The 21,160-nt window shown below is 35.6% G+C and overlaps 2 protein-coding genes across 2 annotated transcripts in view; one reads left to right on the top strand and one right to left on the bottom strand.

The window, feature by feature from the left end:
• Positions 1-5,745, bottom strand: part of Fip1 (Factor interacting with poly(A) polymerase 1) — a 25,549-nt gene extending 19,804 nt beyond the window's left edge. Inside the window, exons 1-2 of the mRNA XM_069833255.1 lie at positions 5,364-5,745; positions 5,162-5,282 (exon numbers count right to left, since the gene is read on the bottom strand). Coding sequence (XP_069689356.1) covers positions 5,162-5,282; positions 5,364-5,519 — 277 coding nt within the window. The 5' untranslated portion in view covers positions 5,520-5,745. The remainder of the gene's footprint in view (positions 1-5,161; positions 5,283-5,363) is intronic.
• Positions 5,722-21,160, top strand: RpS8 (ribosomal protein S8). Its single transcript, XM_069833256.1, has 6 exons — positions 5,722-5,868; positions 6,275-6,381; positions 6,838-6,937; positions 11,615-11,790; positions 19,355-19,484; positions 20,977-21,160. Exons 1-6 carry the CDS (start codon positions 5,865-5,867, stop codon positions 21,084-21,086), a joined length of 627 nt encoding a protein of 208 aa, XP_069689357.1. The 5' UTR covers positions 5,722-5,864; the 3' UTR covers positions 21,087-21,160.

The raw sequence follows: 21,160 nt of genomic DNA, 5'->3' as shown, positions 1-21,160 counted from the left end.
GATAATGATAAGGGGTGGTTATCGCTTCTTCTTTCTGTCACAGATTCCCTGTTTTCTGTTTGTCAGTTTCTCTCGAGCCTTTGTTTTGAGTGTTGCGTATTGTTTTTAATGGCGAAATCTACACCAGTAAAAACAAGAAAGAAGACATCTGTCAGGGTGGAGAATATTTTTGATATCCCAAAAGAATTGAATAACAGAACACTCCTGATCTAGTGAGATGTAATAAGGTATTATTTCTTCACTGGCTCAGAATTAAAAATGAAGGAAGTAAAGAACCTGCAGTGCGTCTAATGCAGAAAAAATTGTAAATAAAGTAGTGAGTAAATGGAAACGCTTCGATCCCTGTCATTTCCATGAGAACAGTAACAGATATGACATTAAATTATCATAATAAAATTAAGAATTTATTAAAAACAGGAAAAAAGCAGAAAATCTAATGAATCTAAACTGGACTGTATAGATGTAACAGCCTAAGACTTTAATATTGCAACATGCAAATGCCTTGATTTTGCGAACTGCAAATGTGAAAAGTCGTGAAAAATAGCAAAAAAAGAAAGAAAGTTTCTGGTTTATCAACGGACATGTAGAAAAATGGCGATTAGAAGTCTGGACAATATAGTAAAAAAAAGAAAAACTGCAAAAACAAGAGGGAAGAAGATCCATGAAACGTAAACGAAAAGAAGAGCTGCCATCTATTTCTGCAGAGTGTGTCATACAACAGAGCAGCTCATTGGAAGAAAATAATTATTCGGATTCGGATTTCACTTGGAAATATCGTCTGGAACTCGGGTTTTAGAAGCACGAAGAGTTTTGGCAATGAGAAGTAATTGAAAGACTGTTTGCAAGTTTCTAGTGCCAGAATTAAATTTCATGGCCAAGAAATAGGCTGCATGGACTTGATTGACTGGAACAAGTGCAGTGTCACAGAGCCACCAGTGACAGCTCATATAAAAGCTGAGAATCTTCTGAAAATACTGAGTGACGTAAATTTACAACAAATTGATGTTCCTTGTTTCCCTTGCCACACACAGGCCGTTGAAAGACTAGTAAAAGTGGTCAGTTATGCTGCTTCTTCTGTATGTGGCTATGATGCAAGAGATGCATATATTCGTTCCAAGCTTCGTGCAAGGAAAGAATTACCTAGGTATGAAAAGAAAAGTAAGTATTTTTCATCTAGGCTGGAGTAACACTGATAACAGAAAACAAGATAATGAATGGGTGGGTGGGTGGGAGGAACTCGATAGTAGCCACCTCCCCACGACAAGTTCTGTGTTGTTACAGCCTGAAGTTAAGAGTTCTCTTCAGCTATCTGGCTACTTAAGTAATATTAAAATGTTTAAAGTATCAGGAAAGAAAAAAAATATAACATTTCAGTCTTTAGCAAGTAATGAGCTGCGAAATAATAAAATATATATTTAGATAAAATTCTTAAACTTTAAAGCTAATGCGCCCTGACTATAAATCTTTGTATGAGATCCAAATTTGGTAGAGACAATAATTAACCCATAAGACAACTTCTTAGACCCCCACTCTTTTTAATTTCTTAAAAAAATTTTTAACCAACGATTTCAATATGCCCTACTGCACATGTTTACGCCACCATGTTACTAATAAAAACAGTAGCGGTAAACACGATAGTGTCATGCTTGTACTTTGTTTTGACTTGGGCGTTTTTTGTGAACACTGTGAATGTGGTGTAAATTGATGTGTTAATAGTATGAATTAGTATGACGGCCTATTATAATACGTATCTTCCATTTTAATGTGTCAATCTGTAAGGGCCATATTCATAGACAATCTTAGCGCGGGCTTCCGGTGGATGATCAGCGAACTAATGTTTTCGTATTCATAAACCAGTTTTAGCGATATGATATGATATGAATCCTGTACAAGTAATCAGTCGATAGCCGGGGCTAGTTTAGCACGCTCGTAGCGCGGGCTAGCAAAATGTCTATGCATGGCACCCTAAGTCATCATCAGGCAGCATTTACCTAAAACCATCGTTTCAAGAATCAAGAGGTATGTTATCTTTTCAAATTGGTTTGAAGTGCTTATTTAAAATTATTTTATATTTGTCAGTTGTCATAACTTTTTTATATTTTGCCAGATATATCTTATTAAAAAAGCAAGGAATGCCATCATCTTACTGATATTACATATGTGCACAAAAATTATGTATCGTCACTCTGCAAGCAATGATAATAATATATGTATTAAAAATAACAATACAATATGTAATACTAAAGCCAAAGATAAAAAATGGAGCTTTTTAATAAACAAAAACAGAAATTATTCCAGAAATCCCACGTAAATCTGCAGTAGCAAAATTCAGACTGCTTACAGAACACGATTATTTGGCCAAACACTTGAATAAAATAAGAATTTACACAAATCCAAATTGCCCTCTATGCAACAAAGAAGAAGAAATGACTGAAGATCATCTACAAACCTGTGAAGTTCTACCTGATGGCTCAACCACAGAGAAATATTGGCGAGCAAGAACGCTAATGGCTTCGTTGCCAAAGCCCAGCATTAGATAACAACAACAACAACATATGTAAAGAAATCCACTCATAAAAGTGCATAAGGTGATTATGTTAATTTTTAGATCTTCATGTTACCTATTATTTGCAATGTACTAGGTACCGGTATTTTTTATGATTGATAGCATTCTCTTTATTAATTGAAGAATGACTTATAAATGCAATGTAATTTTGCCAGGTTACTTATGTCCTGTGGTCTAAAAGTACTGGCAATATAATTTTCGATTCTCTAAAACTTAACAACAGACCTATACTGGTTACCACGTATTTATTTCATTTAAGAATTTGATTATAATAGGAACTTGTGTAATCAAGGTACATATATTTATGTCTTGTGATCTAAAGGTACTAGTAATGTATGTTAATATAATTTTCGATTCTCTGATACTGTAAAATTATACATTCTATAATGTGTATTATGTAAGCCTATTTATGGATGTATGAGCATGTTTTCTGTAACTTTGTGGGTACATTTTTCCTTTCCTTTAATGCTCTGTCGCATCAATGAAACTTTGAATATGTTCATTTCTTCCCAATTCTACGTTAAACGTCGAAAATGGCCATAATCCGTCCATTTTTTATCATCATGGCGTTAAATTGCGTCATTTATGTACTGATATTATGCATCTGCTTTCCATTAACATGGCGGCAAGTGCAGCATAAAATTTGTCCCGGTTTCCTCGTTCTGCACAGCTGGGACTGTAGGGGCTTGATCAAACATAACCTAACCTCTCTCATAATACTAGACACCTAATCAAACCTAACCTAACCTGTCACACAATACAAACCTAATCTAACCTAACCTGTCACATAATACTACACACCTATAGTAACATTCCTTACATTTAGTATAGGCTAATTTCGTTTGCAATACATGCCAGCCCTGCTTCTCGTGTTGGTAGCCATCTAATGGAAATGGATCGTAACTCGAGAAAGAAAATATGGCGACTTTCATAATAATTACAGACAGTTCGTCCAGTGTATGTTTTGTGATACGTATATTAAATGTGTTAGGGTAAATCGCAATATAATGAACACAGAAGCTCCGCCCACGACCCCTTCCACTTTTCCCCTACTAGCTCACCAGACACACTAGCGGGAAAGAGTGGAAATAGGGGTTTTGGGTGGGGTGACATCTAGTGGAGGAAAGTGGAACAAAAAGAGTGAATGCGGCATCTACGAAGCAAAAGAGGAACTTTGTACTGTCTCTCTCTTCTCTCTTCCTCGCTCCATCTCTCTCTTTTTTTTCTTCTTATGATGTTGCTGACGGTAGTATTCGATCTGTCGATATTCCTAACGAAACGCACGCACGGCTTTTGGTCACGCTTTAGACCTCTCGGCTATCGAGACCAGTTGGTGTGGAAGGGAAAATGGATCTACTTATGTTCAAGGGGAATGTCTTAATGTATTGCAGAAATGCAATGTGGGGGGAACAATGACCGATCAGCGTGGGTAGAAAGTGGCGGGCTTGTGAATTTCTCTTGGTAGCGGTTGAATGCGGGAGTGGCATAACTGTTAACGCATGCTGGTAGAGCTTCATTGTGCCCATGTTCAGATTCGAGTACAGACGGAACCACGTGTTGTGATGAGCCGTACTGAAGATGTGTACTTCTTCCTGAAATTGAGGAGGGAGAATTTAAAGGCGGATACAATAAGGTATTGTGAGGAGCATGGACTACTTGCTAGTCATTACGAGTGTCCGACCTGTGGTAAAAACATGAAATTAGCGCCAAGAAACGATGTTAGTGATGGTGTACATTGGCATTGTTTTGAGCAGGGCAAACGAGGCTCTGGTGACAGTGCTAAGTTAACAGGTGAGTGTTGTTTTATTCAAAGTTTGTGTGTGTGTGTGTTTTACTTCGAGGAAAATACGTGAGTGTTGTTGTGTTTTGTCGAATGCACATTAAATTTGAAATACGTGCGAGGCAGTAGGCGTTGATCCACCAGAGCGGGACAGATAGCAGAGAGAGAGAGAGAGAGAGAGCAGCTGCTGTGTGGCGAGGGTGGGGATAACTTCCCCTACTGGCGTTCGCTATATTGCGATTTATCCGTGTTAATGTAGTAATAATTATACAGTACAATAAGAATTGAAATGTGTTGTGGTTGTGATAAAAGTATTGAAAATTGGTTTATAGCGCCACATTGGCCGTGATAAAAGTGTGGAATATTCGTTTAGTGGCCGGTGGATACTCTATATTTAGCCTACCCAAATTACACACATATCAAATTTTCAGAATTGTGTTGTGACTGACAAATTGTCAGCCTCTTTACACTCATAGGAAAATATGTGCCCTAAATCTTTGTTATGATACGACGGCGGCCTGGCCGATGCTTACTACATAATTAGGAACCAAACTAAGGAAACTATCCGACGATACTTAAGGTGAGTGCAAAAACGGCATAAGCTAAAGACCAACGAATTGTTGGAAATTATCAAATATTTTCAAAGCAAAATGTGAAACTAATAGCAAAACGCTATACTCAAATATAAAACTTGCTAAAGGCTAAAATTAAAGTCTGCCCGCTAGATGACGGTCACAATCCTCTGAATCTAGAGCAAACTCAGCTGAGGTTAGTTAAGAAGACGTAATCATTACGGGCTATATAACCTCACTAACTTGTTTCTTCTCCTGCTACATCTTCACCGGCAGGAGTTTGAAGTTGTTCTTCGCCTCCACTTAATTGACCATCTTCTTGCTCCGTTGGAGGAGCTATAGTTGGTGGTTCCGGCACCTGTAACTGTACAACAAATAGATGCCGGTAATATTTTCTTATCAACTTTGCAACAGAGGTTACATAGGCATAATTAATATTAGGTACCTCTTCATTTTCTCCGGACGTTTCAGTCTGTTGAGTTATTTCGGTACTTTCTTCCGCTATTTCAGCTTTTTGTTCTTCTTTGTTTTCATTTTCCGGTGCTTCTTGATTGGAATCTCCATATAACCATTGATCTTCATTACCAGAATCTTCTGCCATTTTCGTTACATGAGAATTACTAATTCCTCATATTGTTATGTTTTGTAATAGTTCTAGGTAAGAAATGAAGAATACTGTTACTTATTGTAAAATATAATATTCTGCGCATAATATACCACATTTATTTATTTAGTAATAAGCATACACTGTTGTGATAGAAACGAAGACAAAATTTCGGAGATTTTGGCAGAGAAATTTTCATACCTTCCATTTTCATTGCATTCTTCATTTGTTTATTGTCAGATTTCTATTGGTTGTTACAACCAAACAGGAAATGACAGCGAGAGACCCGACGTAAACTTTACCCACAATTCCATTTCCTGTTTCTCTTGGACGGTCGTGAAGATGGGTGAGTGAAATTCTACTTGTTGTTATTAGAAATCATTAAACATCCATGATTGTAAGTGTAAATATTATTTTACAATATTGAATAAAGTCTGTTAATTATATTTATATGTCATTCAGTGACTATTTGTGCGTCGGTGATCCGTCGTTTTATTATATCGGAGACATTTAGTTTTGTGTACCACGTACAACCATGCGGTTTCTTTAATCTTTTGCATTAATATTGTAATTTATTTTGTTGCACTGCTAATTATTACCCATTGTGTCAAGAATGATGATACTTTTTATACTGAAGGATTTTGTGGACATATTTATCCCATAGCGTTCTGAACTTGACCTTTTTGAACATGTTGTAAACCTTTGGGGTTAATTTGAATTTTGAATTATGGCTTTACGATTTTTCGTTTAAGGTATTTCCCGCGACCATTGGCACAAGCGGCGTGCTACAGGTGGCAAGAGGAAGCCTCTTCGTAAGAAGAGAAAGTTCGAATTAGGAAGACCTGCAGCAAATACGAAGGTATCGATCTTGAGTAATAAATGTCATTTTCATTATTTGAACCGGAATATCGAGAAACCCCCAATGTCTAGAAAACTAACTTTTCAGAAGATACAAAAACATCTCGGGTCCTAGATTTGCGCTCTTATTATTTTTTTCCTCAACACTTTAGCAAAAAATGAATGCTAATGGAATAGGCTATGTTGAGTTTCTTTTCATAATATCATGAGTCTATATGTTTAGAATACGAAATCATATATAACACAACTTCGTAAAAAATGGACACGTGTGGTTTCTCAATATTGTGATTCATTTATAGCTAGTGATGATATTGCTAATAAGCGGTTCTTGATATTTCTGTGAAAGCTTTTTATCACCTCTAACGTCCTGAAGCTAATGTGTGTTTATTTCTATAGGATTGTTTTTTTTTTTCCATGTATGAATTCTTTTTATTACCGTAAATTATAACTGTTTCAGCTTGGTGCAAAACGGATCCATACAGTCAGAACAAGAGGCGGTAATAAGAAATACCGTGCACTTCGACTGGATCAGGGCAATTTTTCATGGGGTTCAGAATGTAAGTATATAAAGAAATCCGTTATGTATAATTAAATTAACTTTGATGAAACTTCAGTATCTCCCCATACTACATAATTCCTCGGCTTAATGTCACTAAGCTATACCGGTACCTTTATTAAACCCATAAAGAAACTTATATCAGTCCCATGTATGGTGTGGGTCGATATTGAAGATTGATCGCGTAATTATGCTTCACATTTGTGAATGATTTATTGTTTGAATAAGAGTCATATTATTTGGCTAAATCTGAAAGAACAGATCGTCAGTAGGGGAAGTAATCCCCACTCTCGCTGCATGCTCGCCACACGGCAGCTGCTCTTTCTGTCTACTCCACGCCTCAGTGGCTTACTTCCAAGCCAGCCATAATGAAATATGCATTCGACACTCACGTATTTAGCATAACACAACAAATCTAAATTACATCTATTAACTAGCTTACTTCCACAAAAATTAGGTATGCATTCGACAGCCCTCACGTGGTAACAGTTACACCAATAAATTTAAAATGACCGTACTAGCACAATACAACATACACCTCTGAAAGTAACATTAGGTTCGTTCCAATGAGCGGTTCATGATCAGTTCGTGTATGGTTTTTGTACCATCTTATGCGCATGCGCTAGTTGAGCATCTGCTATGGGATTGAAACTGGACTGGATGTTGTTGAAACACTTTCGCCGATTGTTATATATTAAATCCAGAGATGTTATATCTGTGATCAACTTTGCTAAGAACGAGATGCTTAATTATTATCGTTTTGCAGCTAATTCTAATTGCAGAAAATAGAATTTCGATCATTTTCAATAAAAAGATGACAAAAAATATGGAAGGCAAGAATTCCGATAATTCAATGTCGTGTACTGGGGGATTCTCATCTAAAAATAATTCTTTTTTTTAATTATTAATTTGTGTACGTTATTTATTATACTTTTAATCAAAGCTGCACGTTGAAATTGTAATTAACTATTTCAATACCTAAATAATTTCCATTCTCTTTCTTTTTGGCGAGAATTTAAATTGAATCTCTAATTTTATTGGGAAAATTTTAGAACATGGATTGCACCTACCAAATTATGTCTTAAAAATACTAAAAAGAGCAGATTTGTCTGCGTTTGTCGAATGCGCATCATTATATTTACGAAAAGGCACTTTTCAATACCAATAATTTATTTTGTGTGCACAAGGTTGGAATTTTGAAGTAAGAGGGAAAGGGTGCAATCCATGTTCTGGAGTTTATCCATTTTATTATTCGTCTGCACTATCACTTTTCATCTTAACCTCAATGATGTGAACAGTCGATCATGTCTTTCTTCAGTATCCAGGAGATGTTGGTGAGCTTATGCGCATGCGTGTCTCGCGTACTCTTCTGTATATGCATCATTCCACTGACTACTTCTGACTGTTCCGAACCCGTGTCAAAAGTTTGTTGGAATGCCCGTCTGCAGTACATGTTTCTGGTTCAGGACTGGTTCAGATTGTGTTGGAACGCTTTTTCTGTACTCCGCATGTTCACGATAGTTACAGACGGTTCCTGACTGTTGTTGGAACGAACCTATCTACATGTCTCAATCCACTGACTATTTCTGACCGGGCCCGTGCCAAAAGTTTGTTGGAACGCCTGACTACAGTACATGTTTCCGATTCAGAACTGGTTTGGAGTGTGTTGGAACGCTTTTTCTGTACTCTGCATGCTCACGATAGTTACAGACGATTCCTGACTGTTGTTGGAACGAATCTATTATTGGAGACCCAAACTCTCCTTCCTTGCTTCCTCACTCACAGACGTTATCTGCCCATTGAACATAAGGTCGGGATTACGATCAACGTTCGTTTCGTTACGGTGAAGTCCAGTATTGTGCATTTGTTCCAAGTTTGACAAATACAAACTTCGTGAATTTGATTACCATTAACATTAAAATGAACGAATGCATGACGGCGCTGATTCCACAAACACAAATCATGAATCAGAAGCGCGCCGCTGCAACTATACTGCGTAGCTCTCTGTAAAGTGAAAGGTTGTGGTGCAGTTGGACTTAGATTCGAACCTGGAGTTAGCTTTTTTTTTTTTTTTTTTTTTATCATTTATTTACATTATTTTAGGGGCATGCTTCCGAACAGGGGCAGTGGCATTTCCTCTAAGATTAGAGCCCAGTTTAGATGTATTAATCGAAAATTAGGGGCTAGAAAATATTGAGAATAGGGCGCATGTTTATATGACATTTTTTTCGATCAATACATACACCTAAACTGGGTTCTAACCTTAGGGGGAATGCTGCTGCCCCTGTTTGGAAGCGCGCCCTTCTGTCGTAACATATTTTTGTAATACAGGTATTTTAATTACCATAAAATTCAATTTTTATCATAAACGGCTGGCTGTCCGGTGTGTACATTTCAGTACTCATTATGGCCGGCGGACCTGACAACTAGTGGCACTTCGATCGCTAGGATCTATCAGTTGTCTGAAGTCAGACACCTCGAAAATGTATTTCTCGCGCGTTTAATGATGAAAGTTGCTACGGGTTGTTAATATGCTTTGTTGTTGAGAGGTATGTAGATGTATTCAATTTGTGCTTTGACCAGTGACAAAAGAATATTGTGTGGTGGTTTACAAAATAATTCTGTTTTGTTCCAAGTTGTAGATCGGAATACAGTAGAAATAGTGTAACACGGCATTTCTTTTCATCTCCCAAAGAAAAAGATGAGTTTGGGAAATAAGCCAGAGCGATTCCGCGGAAAAATGGCAGCTTTCGGTAAATAACCGTATTTGTGATTGCATTTTCTGAATACATGATTATAAAATCAGACTGTTTTATTATAAAAAGTCATAAGACAGAAATACTGCGAGTGCATTGAAAATTACAACCAGGAACTGTACCTCACATTTTTCCATAATTTACCGAAATGATGAAATATATGAAAATAAAAAGAGTGGATTCAACCAATTGTTTATGCTAGCAGAAACGCTACTCCAGGATATTCTCGCTAAAATTCTTATACAAGTTATACTTACATTAGAAGCAGGCATCTAATCAAGGTAGTAATTTAATTCATTTATAGACATGTAAAATATCATTCAACTCTTTATACACTAACATTTTGTACGTTTTGTTTTCTGTCCCTGAATTCGCAACTTGTTACGAAAAGATTATTTAAATACTGAACTTATAATTGCTTTCACAACATTTCAGATCCCATTGTATTTTCTGTTATGGATGTTCATAATAGTATTACCTGACAGAAGGCTATTAATTGTGAATAAGGGACTATAAAGGTATTTCTTAAATTACGAATAGCCGGGTTAAATGGAAGAAAGGACTACATTCAGTGTAAGAAATACTGTGCACTCCTTTCGAGTTACGCTCATGGCGGTAGCAACGCTGCTTGCGGAGAATCTGTGTAAACTCACAGACTGCGTACACTATTTCTTCTATTTGTCCTGATGTGAGTTACTGTTTGAGTAGGTGTGTGCATATCCTGGTATGTGATTGAGTGGCAGACCTGAAAACAGGTGCATAACTGTTACTACGCAGTATAGCAAAGAAGGTTAGTGTAACTTCGTCATATGTGACCAAAGAACAAGTGTGCACAGTTAATTAGAAAATTAAGTTTGAAGTTTCAGCAGTCTGGCAACATCGTCGCTAACACACACAACTCGTGATACAGATGTAAGAGGTCAACGAACTCTGTGTGTGTGCATGTGTGCCAAGATGTTACCACTTGCTCGCATTGCACAATGGCTTGAATTTAGAGGTTGTTAAAATTAAATTTACATGAAAACCATGCACACTATTGAAATATGCTAGAGGGATAAATTATTCCCTATTAGATTTCCTATCAATATATACAGATCGTTAAACATTTGGGGAAAACTTTTTTTTTAACTATGAACTTTCCACGGGCACGCTTCCGAACAGGGGCAGTGGCATTTCCTCTAAGGTTAGAGCCCAGTTTAGGTGTTTGTATATTAATCTAAAATTAGGGGCTAGAAAATATTGAGAATATGGCATGTTTATATGACATTTTTTCCCATTAATACACACACACACACCCCTAAACTGGGCTCTAACCTTAGAGGAAATGCCGCTGCCCCTGTTCGGAAGCGTGCCCCTTTCCACGAATATGATACTGTAGTTTTTTTCTTACATACAACATGAGCTACTTGCAGTGGAAGTCTGCAAGGCTATTTCACTTCCACCCTGTATATATATAAAGTCAAGTAATGGGATCATCATCAATCACAGAGATTAGGCCTATTGGCCTGTTCTGTCTTCGAAGTTTTTGTCGTCTATCCATCTTGTTCTTGGTGTATCTACATTTGTGTCCTCTTTGTCCATAGTCCAGTATTACCTTTGATAACTGGTTGTAGAATTTCTGGAAAAATACCCAAACATTGAAAAAAATAAAACCAGATTAGGCCTAAACTAAAAATATAATTTCCAACACTGTCCTCCGAGATTTCCTAGTAATGTATGGAATTGCTGTTGCATATTCTGAAAAACAGGATTGTAGTAAGTTTTATTAGATTTGTTTTGTAGCAGTAATGATGATTTAACCCTTACCTACACTGATTTATTGATGTAACTAATTTATCTGAATCTGCTAAACAAGAGAGCAGAAAAGTGTTTTGTTATAAATTATATTATGCTTAAGCTATATAAATACATTTTGTGTGCAGGTTGTACTCGAAAAACTCGTATTATTGACGTGGTCTACAATGCTTCAAATAATGAACTTGTACGTACAAAGACCCTTGTGAAGAATGCCATTGTGGTAATAGATGCAACACCATTCCGGCAGTGGTATGAAGCCCACTATGCCTTGCCACTTGGGAGGAAGAAGGGAGCAAAACTTGTAAGTAACGACATTTTATTTTGTGGTAAGGATACAGTTCTTTCATAATATTCCTATTTATTTTTATCTTTTATTACCTTTATCATTGAAAAGTCAAGTATAAATGAAATCATTTACTGTTAACCAAATAAGATACACTTCGTTTTCTGGATTGCACATAGGACGAATTTTTTTATACTGCCAGAAAGCAATGTATCTGACTTAACTGTATTTAAGTACATTTCTTCATATCCACAATGATTATACCAAGTGGCTTTTTCATTCTTTTACATCATCTAACTATCTTGTTCTTGGCCTTTAACTGTTATTCTTCCCTGTTGTTGTTCAGTCAACTATCCTAAGATAGGTTTGAACCTCATAAGTGACATAATAAGGCATCACTCTGAAGAAACTAAGCCAGCAGATAATGGGGTGTGGTGGCCAGTTCTTTTCCTCCTCCATTGCATATGTCGCTGATTAGTAGCAGATTAGGTAAATATAAGTACCGGTACTGGTTCCGTCCTTTCGAGAAAAATACATTCCAAAAACCCCGGATTTTTGCCCCAAAAATGAAAAGGCTAAGAAAAAGGAGTGAAAAACATTAAAATTTGAAATAACTTCAAAAAAATCTAAAAACTCCCAACTTTCGCAAGTAAATTCGAAACAAAAAATTCTCAAAAACATATAACTTCAGAGTTACATTTCAATTTATAATAACGATCAACTTAACATTGCCTAAACTAATATAGTCTAACATAATCTAACCTATATCAACGATGAAACATTTCAGTAAATAGCAAACTATGATCACTTATCTCACATTAATGAAGACGTGGATACATTTCTTTTACTTTCATGAAAAAACAATGCATGCGTTCAAGATCTGGGCATGCCCTGTTGAACATGAACTCTGCTAAATATCCAGCATCCGTAAATACAACCTCCACACAAACCACCATCACGAGACATAGAACTACATGCTCCTTCCATCACCAGAACTAATCTCAAAATGAAAACAGTCGAATATTGAATTAATGTGATGTCATCAAACATCCATTTATACACCTGCGGTTTGCAACAATCTCTTGCATGGACTTGGTTAATAAAAACCTAAACTAACCAAACCTACCTTCATATATGCAAGATAACCAGAGCATGAAGGGAACTGCTTGATTTGATTTGGAATGTATACACGCAAAAGTAAAATAAAAAAATGCCGACCTGTCACCATGGACTCTGGTTGGCTGGTTTGAGCATTTGTCATGGTGATACCTTGAAGCCGCTGAACTAAAACAATAGCCATGACAGAACAATACTTTCTGTGACACAGTAATTAAGATTAAACTCTTCCAAACAAAACAGCTGGCTGGCTACCATGTGCGAAATGTTAAAAGGGAATGAGGAAAAGCATTAAAATATGTATTTATGGAGAAAATATCACATAACTTTTTTTTTTTAATAATGTAAAATAAAATTTGGAGCTTGCATTTGTCGGACTGTGATATGGATATTAAACTTTGTTTTAGGAATGTACGCCTTAGGTGGGGGGAAAAAAACTTTTTTACATACAAATCTGGCCCTAGTTATCACATTTCAGTGCCAACATTGTGTCCAGTCCTGTCTACAAATCACATTGTATTATGATAGCCTTCATTAGTTATCCAACTTCATACTTCATATATTATGGTATTTCCTTCTCGTGTTTAAAAAATAGCAAATATCCCATTAAGACTTCAAAAAATATATATATTATTATTATTATTTGTTCCCCCCTCCCCAAAATCTGATATAATTATTTAAAGATTGGTCCTCAGTGAGCATCATAGTTGACTCCATGCTAAATTTATAGATTTTTAAATTTGCATTAAACATTTTCAGGTATTTTTTTCCTACAAAATTGCTCATTCGTCATTCGAATTTAACATTGTGGTCCAACCTCTAGAGATTATTACAAAGGACAAGTGTACAAAATTTAAATGAAATCAGACAAATGGTTCTTGAGATATCAGATTTTTTTGTTTGGAAAAATGTCACTATTGGGAAAATGAGTCTAAAGTTGGGATATACTTGTACTTACATTCTGCACTAAAAAGCAAAAGCATCTGCTGCATATATTATACCCTCCCTGTCAACATACTGAATGAATTTGGAAATATATACAGAAAAGTATACTCTATCGATTGAGAATATAAAATATTTTCAAATTTTTTTCACGATTCCTACTGTATAAACCCCCTTAAATAGGAAACTAATTAATATCCCATTCTAAGTGCCATAAAGTGTCCTGCAGCCAATAGAAAGGGCTTTGGACACGTGCATTTGATATGCAGTGTATTTTTCCTAGAAAATTGCTATTTTTCATTCAAATTTAACATTGTGATCCAACCTCTAGAGATTATTACAAAGGACAAGTGTACAAAATTTAAATGAAATCAGACAAATGGTTCTTGAGATATCAGATTTTTTTGTTTCAAAAAATATAATTATCGGGAAAATTAGTCTAAGGTTGGGACATGCTTGTACTTGCATCCTGCACTAAAAAGCAAAAACATCTGCTGTGTATGTTACACCCTTGCTCTCAATATACTGAGTGTGTTTGGAAATATATACAGGAAAGTATACTGTATCGATTGAGACTATAAAAATGTTTCAAATTTTTTCACAATTCCTACTGTATAAGCCTCCGTAGGAAACTAACTAATGTCTCATTGTAGTCGCCATAAAGTGATCTGCAGCCAATAGAAAGGGTTTCGGACATGTGCGTTTGATATGAAAAATCTTGTTGTATGGAATGGAGATCAGATCTTTCACCTCTGTAACTTTGCCCTTGGTGCAGCATGAGTGTGATCTCTGTAGAAATATGGCTTTGCAACTTTCACATTCTCATTACAGAAAATGGTAGATAGAAAGTACCTGTTGTCATGTCAAGAGAAGTAGTCAGAAGCCCCTAGAAAGGATGGAGGGGAAACAGTCGCACATGTACACCATACTGTTCATGACAATATTTTTGTTTCACAAATATTTACTACATGCAGTGGTGAAATTTGGCCGGTTCGCACTGGTTCAGACAAACTGGTTGTTAAATTATTTCTAGGTAATATTTGCAATTACCATGGACATATACCATATACAGTCAACTCCAGATATAGTGAACCTCTGCGGACTTGCATATTTCATTCACTATATCCAAAGTGTCTCACTTTAGCCTAAATGACAGAAATGAATGAAATTATGAACAAGAAAATAAAATATTTCATTTTTTTTTTTTTTTGAATGGATTACACTGTATACTGTCACTCATAGCTGATTTACTTAAATTATGCAGTTGACCTATGTCCGCTTGCGAAAGACCACGTTCATTGTCACTTATAATATTCGTCTTATCTGTCAAAGAAAACACTTTATGCTTCGACATTCTTATAGTGTACATTCACTGTGGGAACACTAGAAACAAACTGATCAGATGGAAATGATAAACACTGTTATGGTGTGACTGCGTACTCAGCCTTGGAATTTCCAGGGTCACTTAATGGAAACTGGAGGAGGGTTGATGGAGTTTGAAAGCCATCGAAATCTTACCTTCATTTATGCTCTGGATATAATGTCTGTCGCTCTTTAATAAGAGAAGGCAATTTTATTTTCTGTTTTGATGCTATCCGTCATAATGGAAATGTTTCTGAGAACAGAATGGCAACCCTTCGACATTGGAATGAGGCAAGGTCGTCATGCGTTGCCTGGATTTACAGTACAGCTCATTGTCTGGGAATCACTAATCCTACCTTTGTCCTTTGACTAAAGGAGTAAGAAACTTGGAATGTTGCTCTCAACATATTCTTTCTGACTTCAAATAAGAATTTGTCAGGATGCAAGGTTCACTCTAACCGAAGCAAGAGTTCACTATAAACGGAAATATTAATGTACTTTTTAATATATGCATGTCAGGACCAATGATTTAGGTTCACTATATCCAGAGTTGACTATGTTTAACATAGGTACACATGAGAGAACTGATTGTTAAACTTCTTGAATATCACCACTAACTACACGTGTGTGAGAGAGTTTGCGGCTTTGTGGAATAATATTGGCGTTTTTATTGTACTGCTTTAGTTATTGTTTGCTTTTTAGTGTTAATAGTGTTGATAATACAGTTAATGGAATTTGTTTTCGTATACTTTTAGTTTAGGCTTATTTAGTTAGCAGTTTTTTGTTTATTGGGTGTAAATAAATATGTCGAAAAAGAGGTAACAAGGATTGACAATCTATAGGGAAGAAAGAAACATTATTGCAAATGTAATAAAATGTGATGAAGAAAAGGAACAAGTGCCTTAGCATTCCTCTTACGAAACTTACAGCAAGGACAGAAAAGTACTGTAATCTACCTACGAGAACAATTCAGTGTATAAGGACTGACATGAAAGATTGCAGAGAAGAAAGTGTGTTGTCGACATCTGGAAATAAAAAAAAAAAACAGAAACGTCCAGACTATGGAAACACAAATGTAGATGACTTTGACTGGAGATTGATAAAAAGATGTAATGGAGAACTATTATTTGAACAAGAAAGTAGGACCACCGGCATAGCTCAGAAGGTAGCGTGCTTGTCTAGTGATCCATAGTTTTGCTTAGGCATGTGTTCTATTCCCACTTGGACTGATTACCTGGTTGGGTTTTTTCCGAGGTTTTCCCCAACTGGAAGGGGAATATCAGGTAATCTGTGGTGAATCCTTGGCCTCATAACGCCAAATACAGTCTCGCCATCACCAATTCTAATTGTAAATTGAAGGGAAGATACTGCCAGGAAATAAGAAAGCTTATGGATGAGGGTAAGCCAATTTTGTACTTGGACGAGATGTGGATAGACACCAGTTTAATGTTTCCCAAGTGCTGGCAGGGAATTTTGATTACCGTAAATGTGTCCAGAAAACTAATATTTGTCCATCTGAGTGGAGCTAATGGCTTTGTTGAAACATGGGAGTTAATATATGAGGCAGGAACAGTAACAATCGATTGTCATAGACAAATGATACTCCAGCAATTTAGAAAAAATGTGATGATAGTCATAAGTGACGACACCGAAGATGTGGAATCTTTTATGTCTGACTTCATTCCTTTGTAGCCAAGTAAGTGAATCTAAGTTTCCAGGTCAGATTGTAGTGTAAAGTTCCCCCTTCCCACCTATCCACTCCTCATGCCAGCTTGTAGCACAAAGACAGTATTGTGATTCTGGCATTTCGGAATTTCACTGGGGAACATATTATTTTCAGAATCTCTGATACTGGTAAAATAGTCTTAGGCATGCTGTTTACAGCAGTTTTTCTAAATTGTTGACATTCAGAATCTAGTATGAATTATTTTGAACGGGAATGATTTACTTATACATATTTTTAGTGAATAATGAATGTACAACTGTAGTAATATCCAATTGGAGTAAAATAGGCACATCTTTATGATTTTCTTCATGACAGGAAAGCTGGTTTCCTACGAGAAAATATGGCCAGAATTAGATATTTTTCTACTTTTCGTTTTGATCTGACTCAAAAAGTTTTATTCGTTCCAGCCAGATGATTTTATACTTAGAATTTTCCCTCTTTCTCAAAAGATAACTGACTATAAACCTCTCTTGCACGAATTTCCATGGAAGTAATAAGTGTTACAAAAAGTTCCTTTGAATTACAGTATCTGTCACATGTGCTTGGATCTTACAGTTTGTGAAGTCGGATATCCTTTAGGAATTTTGGCATCTATTTTGTGTGCAATCCTGAAAACGAAAGTAATTCTTAATTTGGTGTATAGTAATTGATTTAATTTAGTTCAAAAAATAAATTATAAATTATTAGATCATAATAAATTGTTGAGAACTTTCGTAAAATACACGACAAAAATTATTGAAAATTCAAATACATTTGTTGCTTTACACATAATTTGTAATTGAAGATGAACTTTTTATAATGACAAGATTTTTGGTAATATGATGAACTATTTATTCATGCGTGTCATCTGAATACGTGATTATATATTGATTTCTGAGCTATTGCCAGAACTTGTCTAATAGTCAGAAGTAATGATTTCTCTATAAATATTTGAATTTACATTTTATGAACACTTTTCTCGTGTGCTTGTATGTGTGATTGGGTTTGTCTTAATTTTCTACTTAAATTTGTTACAACTTGCATTTAAATAATTAAACAATTAAACTATATAGTTTCAGTATATTAAAAAAATCAAGTTGAATTACACTGCCAGAAAAAAAAATTTGCTTTAGATATAATGAAATTACATGTACTTCAGAATACTATTGCATGTTGAAATACTAAGTAAAGGAGACATACACAAATTAAATAGCTCGGTTAAGCATTTAAAACTAAAGTCTCGGTAACAGGGAAATAAATTAAATTTTCATTAGTTATTTTGATAGCTTACCTAATCTGAAAACTTGCTGGAATCACTGCCAGAATTGGACTCCTGAAGGTTTGTGATTATGAGTTCCAAGATGACATCTCGTGCTACTTCAAAAGCCCTCCTGCAATTACTCGGTGTGCCTAATACAGTTTTCCCACGCAGATTTACTGTCATATATTTCAAATATTTTAATTTTACTCTTAGCACATTCTTATTAAAATCATATGTCATACATTCGCTTCTTTCGATTGCAATTTTTTTAGTGGATGGGAACTTGACCATGCTACATTGCTTTACCTGTAATTTGCTGTACAGTATGCTGATACTACAGGCAGCTACTGAAACTTAGCAACATCAGTGATTTGCTTCTCACTTGAAAGAGTTGGTGCACCAGTGCTTGGTTTTTCAGGACTTCTCTTTGAATTTTCTTCCATATCTTTAAATCACTACACCATTGCTACAAAACTATACCACTATCACTATAATACTATAACTTAACACTAAAACGTGTAATTATTATAGGAGCAATAAAACCAAGAGAACTGCCATGAACAATTTTCTGCTGCACTTGGACATGCTCGACTGAATCTGATTGGTTCTTAGAAGCACGTGATTAAGGTTGTAAACTCACTTGCCTTTAGCATAGAAATGGAAAAAGCCCCATGTGTGTGTGTACTTTACAAAGTCATCTAAGTTTGTAATCTTCTTGGATGTACGATGTTTTCTGTGACATCATAGCGCTATTGTAGTGCCTATCCAAATTCAAGATCTTAAATTTCTCTTCCTCTTTAGGATGCTGTGCTCATTTAAATGACATTTCGGGCCTGACTTTGAACTAACAGCAATATTACTTGTGCAGTGATACTTTGTTTTGACTGGTTCGAATTCATGTTCTGTGAATGATTTTATACGTTTTTATAGGTTTTGTATTAATGTATGACAGTGATACAAGATTGTGTTAAGACAGTGCTTAGATGCTCATCATGATCAAACTGCTTCCTATTTGAAATATTGTTTACAGAAGCACTCTGATGTACGACTATTACTTGTAATGAAGTATAATTTTATGTGTGTGTGTGTATAAATTAATGCAGTTCAAAATTGGCTTTGAGGGTGTCATGACTTGCGTGTACTACTAAATATTCGTCATATATATATTTTTTTTTCCTTCCACCAAACAATGTTAGACGGAAGCTGATGAAGCTGTTTTAAACAAGAAGCGGTCCAAAAAAGTGGAGAAGAAATATAAAGCTAGGGAAAGATTGGCTAAAGTCGAAGCAGCTTTGGAGGAACAATTCCAGGCTTCTAGAGTGCTCGGTAAGTAATACAAATGTGATTTATTTTTTGTTGTTATTCATGAGGGAGAAATATTGCTATTTCTATAATTGTATGATGTCCTATTATCGCATGCATTATTTTCATTAAAAACTGTTCATCTGAATGAAATTTCAATTTGTGAATTTTGTTGTGCTTACTGTTACCAAATCTGTGTGACATGAATGGGTTTTGGTGACTTGCCCCTGTATCTTACATAAGCTCACACTTTCTGTTTGGTATCTTTTCTGTGAGCATAAGATGGTATCTTCAGTATTTTATCTCAGTTGGCATGTTTCTTAAGATTCTGTAATGCTACTCTAAAAGCACTTTAGATTTTACCTATCGACCACTTCTAGGTCGAAGGGTTAAAATTTGAATCTACTAATATAACTTAACAGGTTAATTTTTGTCATGTTTGAAAAATAACTAAGAATTAATAATCAACACAAAAGAGATTACTTTTAAATGCTTAAGCTGAAGTATTTTGACTTTCCCAGGTACACACAATGATGAAAAATTTATGCTAGATCACACAGTAGGTTTGAATCGTTCTGATTCTTACCTTTGATCAATGATGCATTTGTCATAGTTACTCTGAGTGTGTGAATACTACTTGTGCCCGATATTAAATTCACTTTTGTATACATCTCATGTCTGGGGTTTGAATTTCTGTGATCTAAAAACTTGGAAATGTACTGAAAACAAATTAAATATTGCATAAATGTTTCTTTGAACACTTTTTTATTTGCCATTCTACAAAATTGTTTTTGTGAATATTAATTTCTTGCATTCGCCATAATGGACTGTTAACCCTATAGAGTATAGAAGGGGGATTGTCAGCCAAGACTCTTGAAGGAAACCCTAGGGATTAGAGTAATCTGGGCACAGACCATAGCACAGATCCGAAGATGAGGAGGGGCCAACAGCAGGTTTAGCTATGGAAATCAAAGGTGGCAGTGCTCTCAGTTTCCAAGAGCGTGCAAATGGTATATGCATCCTTGAAAATATGATCTATGTACCCAGAAGTGAATTGACCCAAAGATGGACTGGGATCTCAGTTTTAAGGTGCAGGTTGATGGGAAGAAGAGGGGAACTGTTTTGACATCCCAGTAACTTAAAAGTACACTCGTGACTCTGTACCTTTGCAATCTCTGGAGATCAATACTGCAGCTGTCTTTTGGTTGGATGCGTAATGAAATTAGAGCAGCAAGCATTAAAGATCAGACCCTTCTACTCATCAGCCACTTCGATAGCAGTCATAATGTATTTTTCTCTGTTCAAATTTCATGTTGAAATAAACTATCTTTAATTTTGGAATGGGATTTTTTGTATTTTACTTCATTCTTTCTTTTGTTATCAACTTTTGATTGTTTCCTTGTTGTGTATTGTATGAGTTACGAAGTTTAAAATAAATTACTGGTAGGGGCTGCTAGTAAAGCAGTGATATGTGATGTAACTTGCACTTTGTTGAAAATTGGGTTTTTTGTTTCAGCTTGTATTTCTAGTCGCCCAGGTCAATGCGGGCGAGCTGATGGCTACATACTTGAAGGCAAAGAACTTGAATTCTATATGAGGAAAATTAAAGCAAAGAAAGGAAAGTAAAGCAAAGTGTATTGTTCATATATAAAAATGCTGTAAATTTTGAGTCTGAAAATAAAGACTTGTCAGACACCATG

This window comes from Periplaneta americana, chromosome 8 (genome assembly GCF_040183065.1).
Source record: "Periplaneta americana isolate PAMFEO1 chromosome 8, P.americana_PAMFEO1_priV1, whole genome shotgun sequence".
In the NCBI taxonomy this organism is placed as follows: Eukaryota; Metazoa; Arthropoda; class Insecta; order Blattodea; family Blattidae; genus Periplaneta; species Periplaneta americana.
Note: the sequence above shows the minus strand (reverse complement) of the source record. Positions and strands in the feature narration are given on the sequence as shown.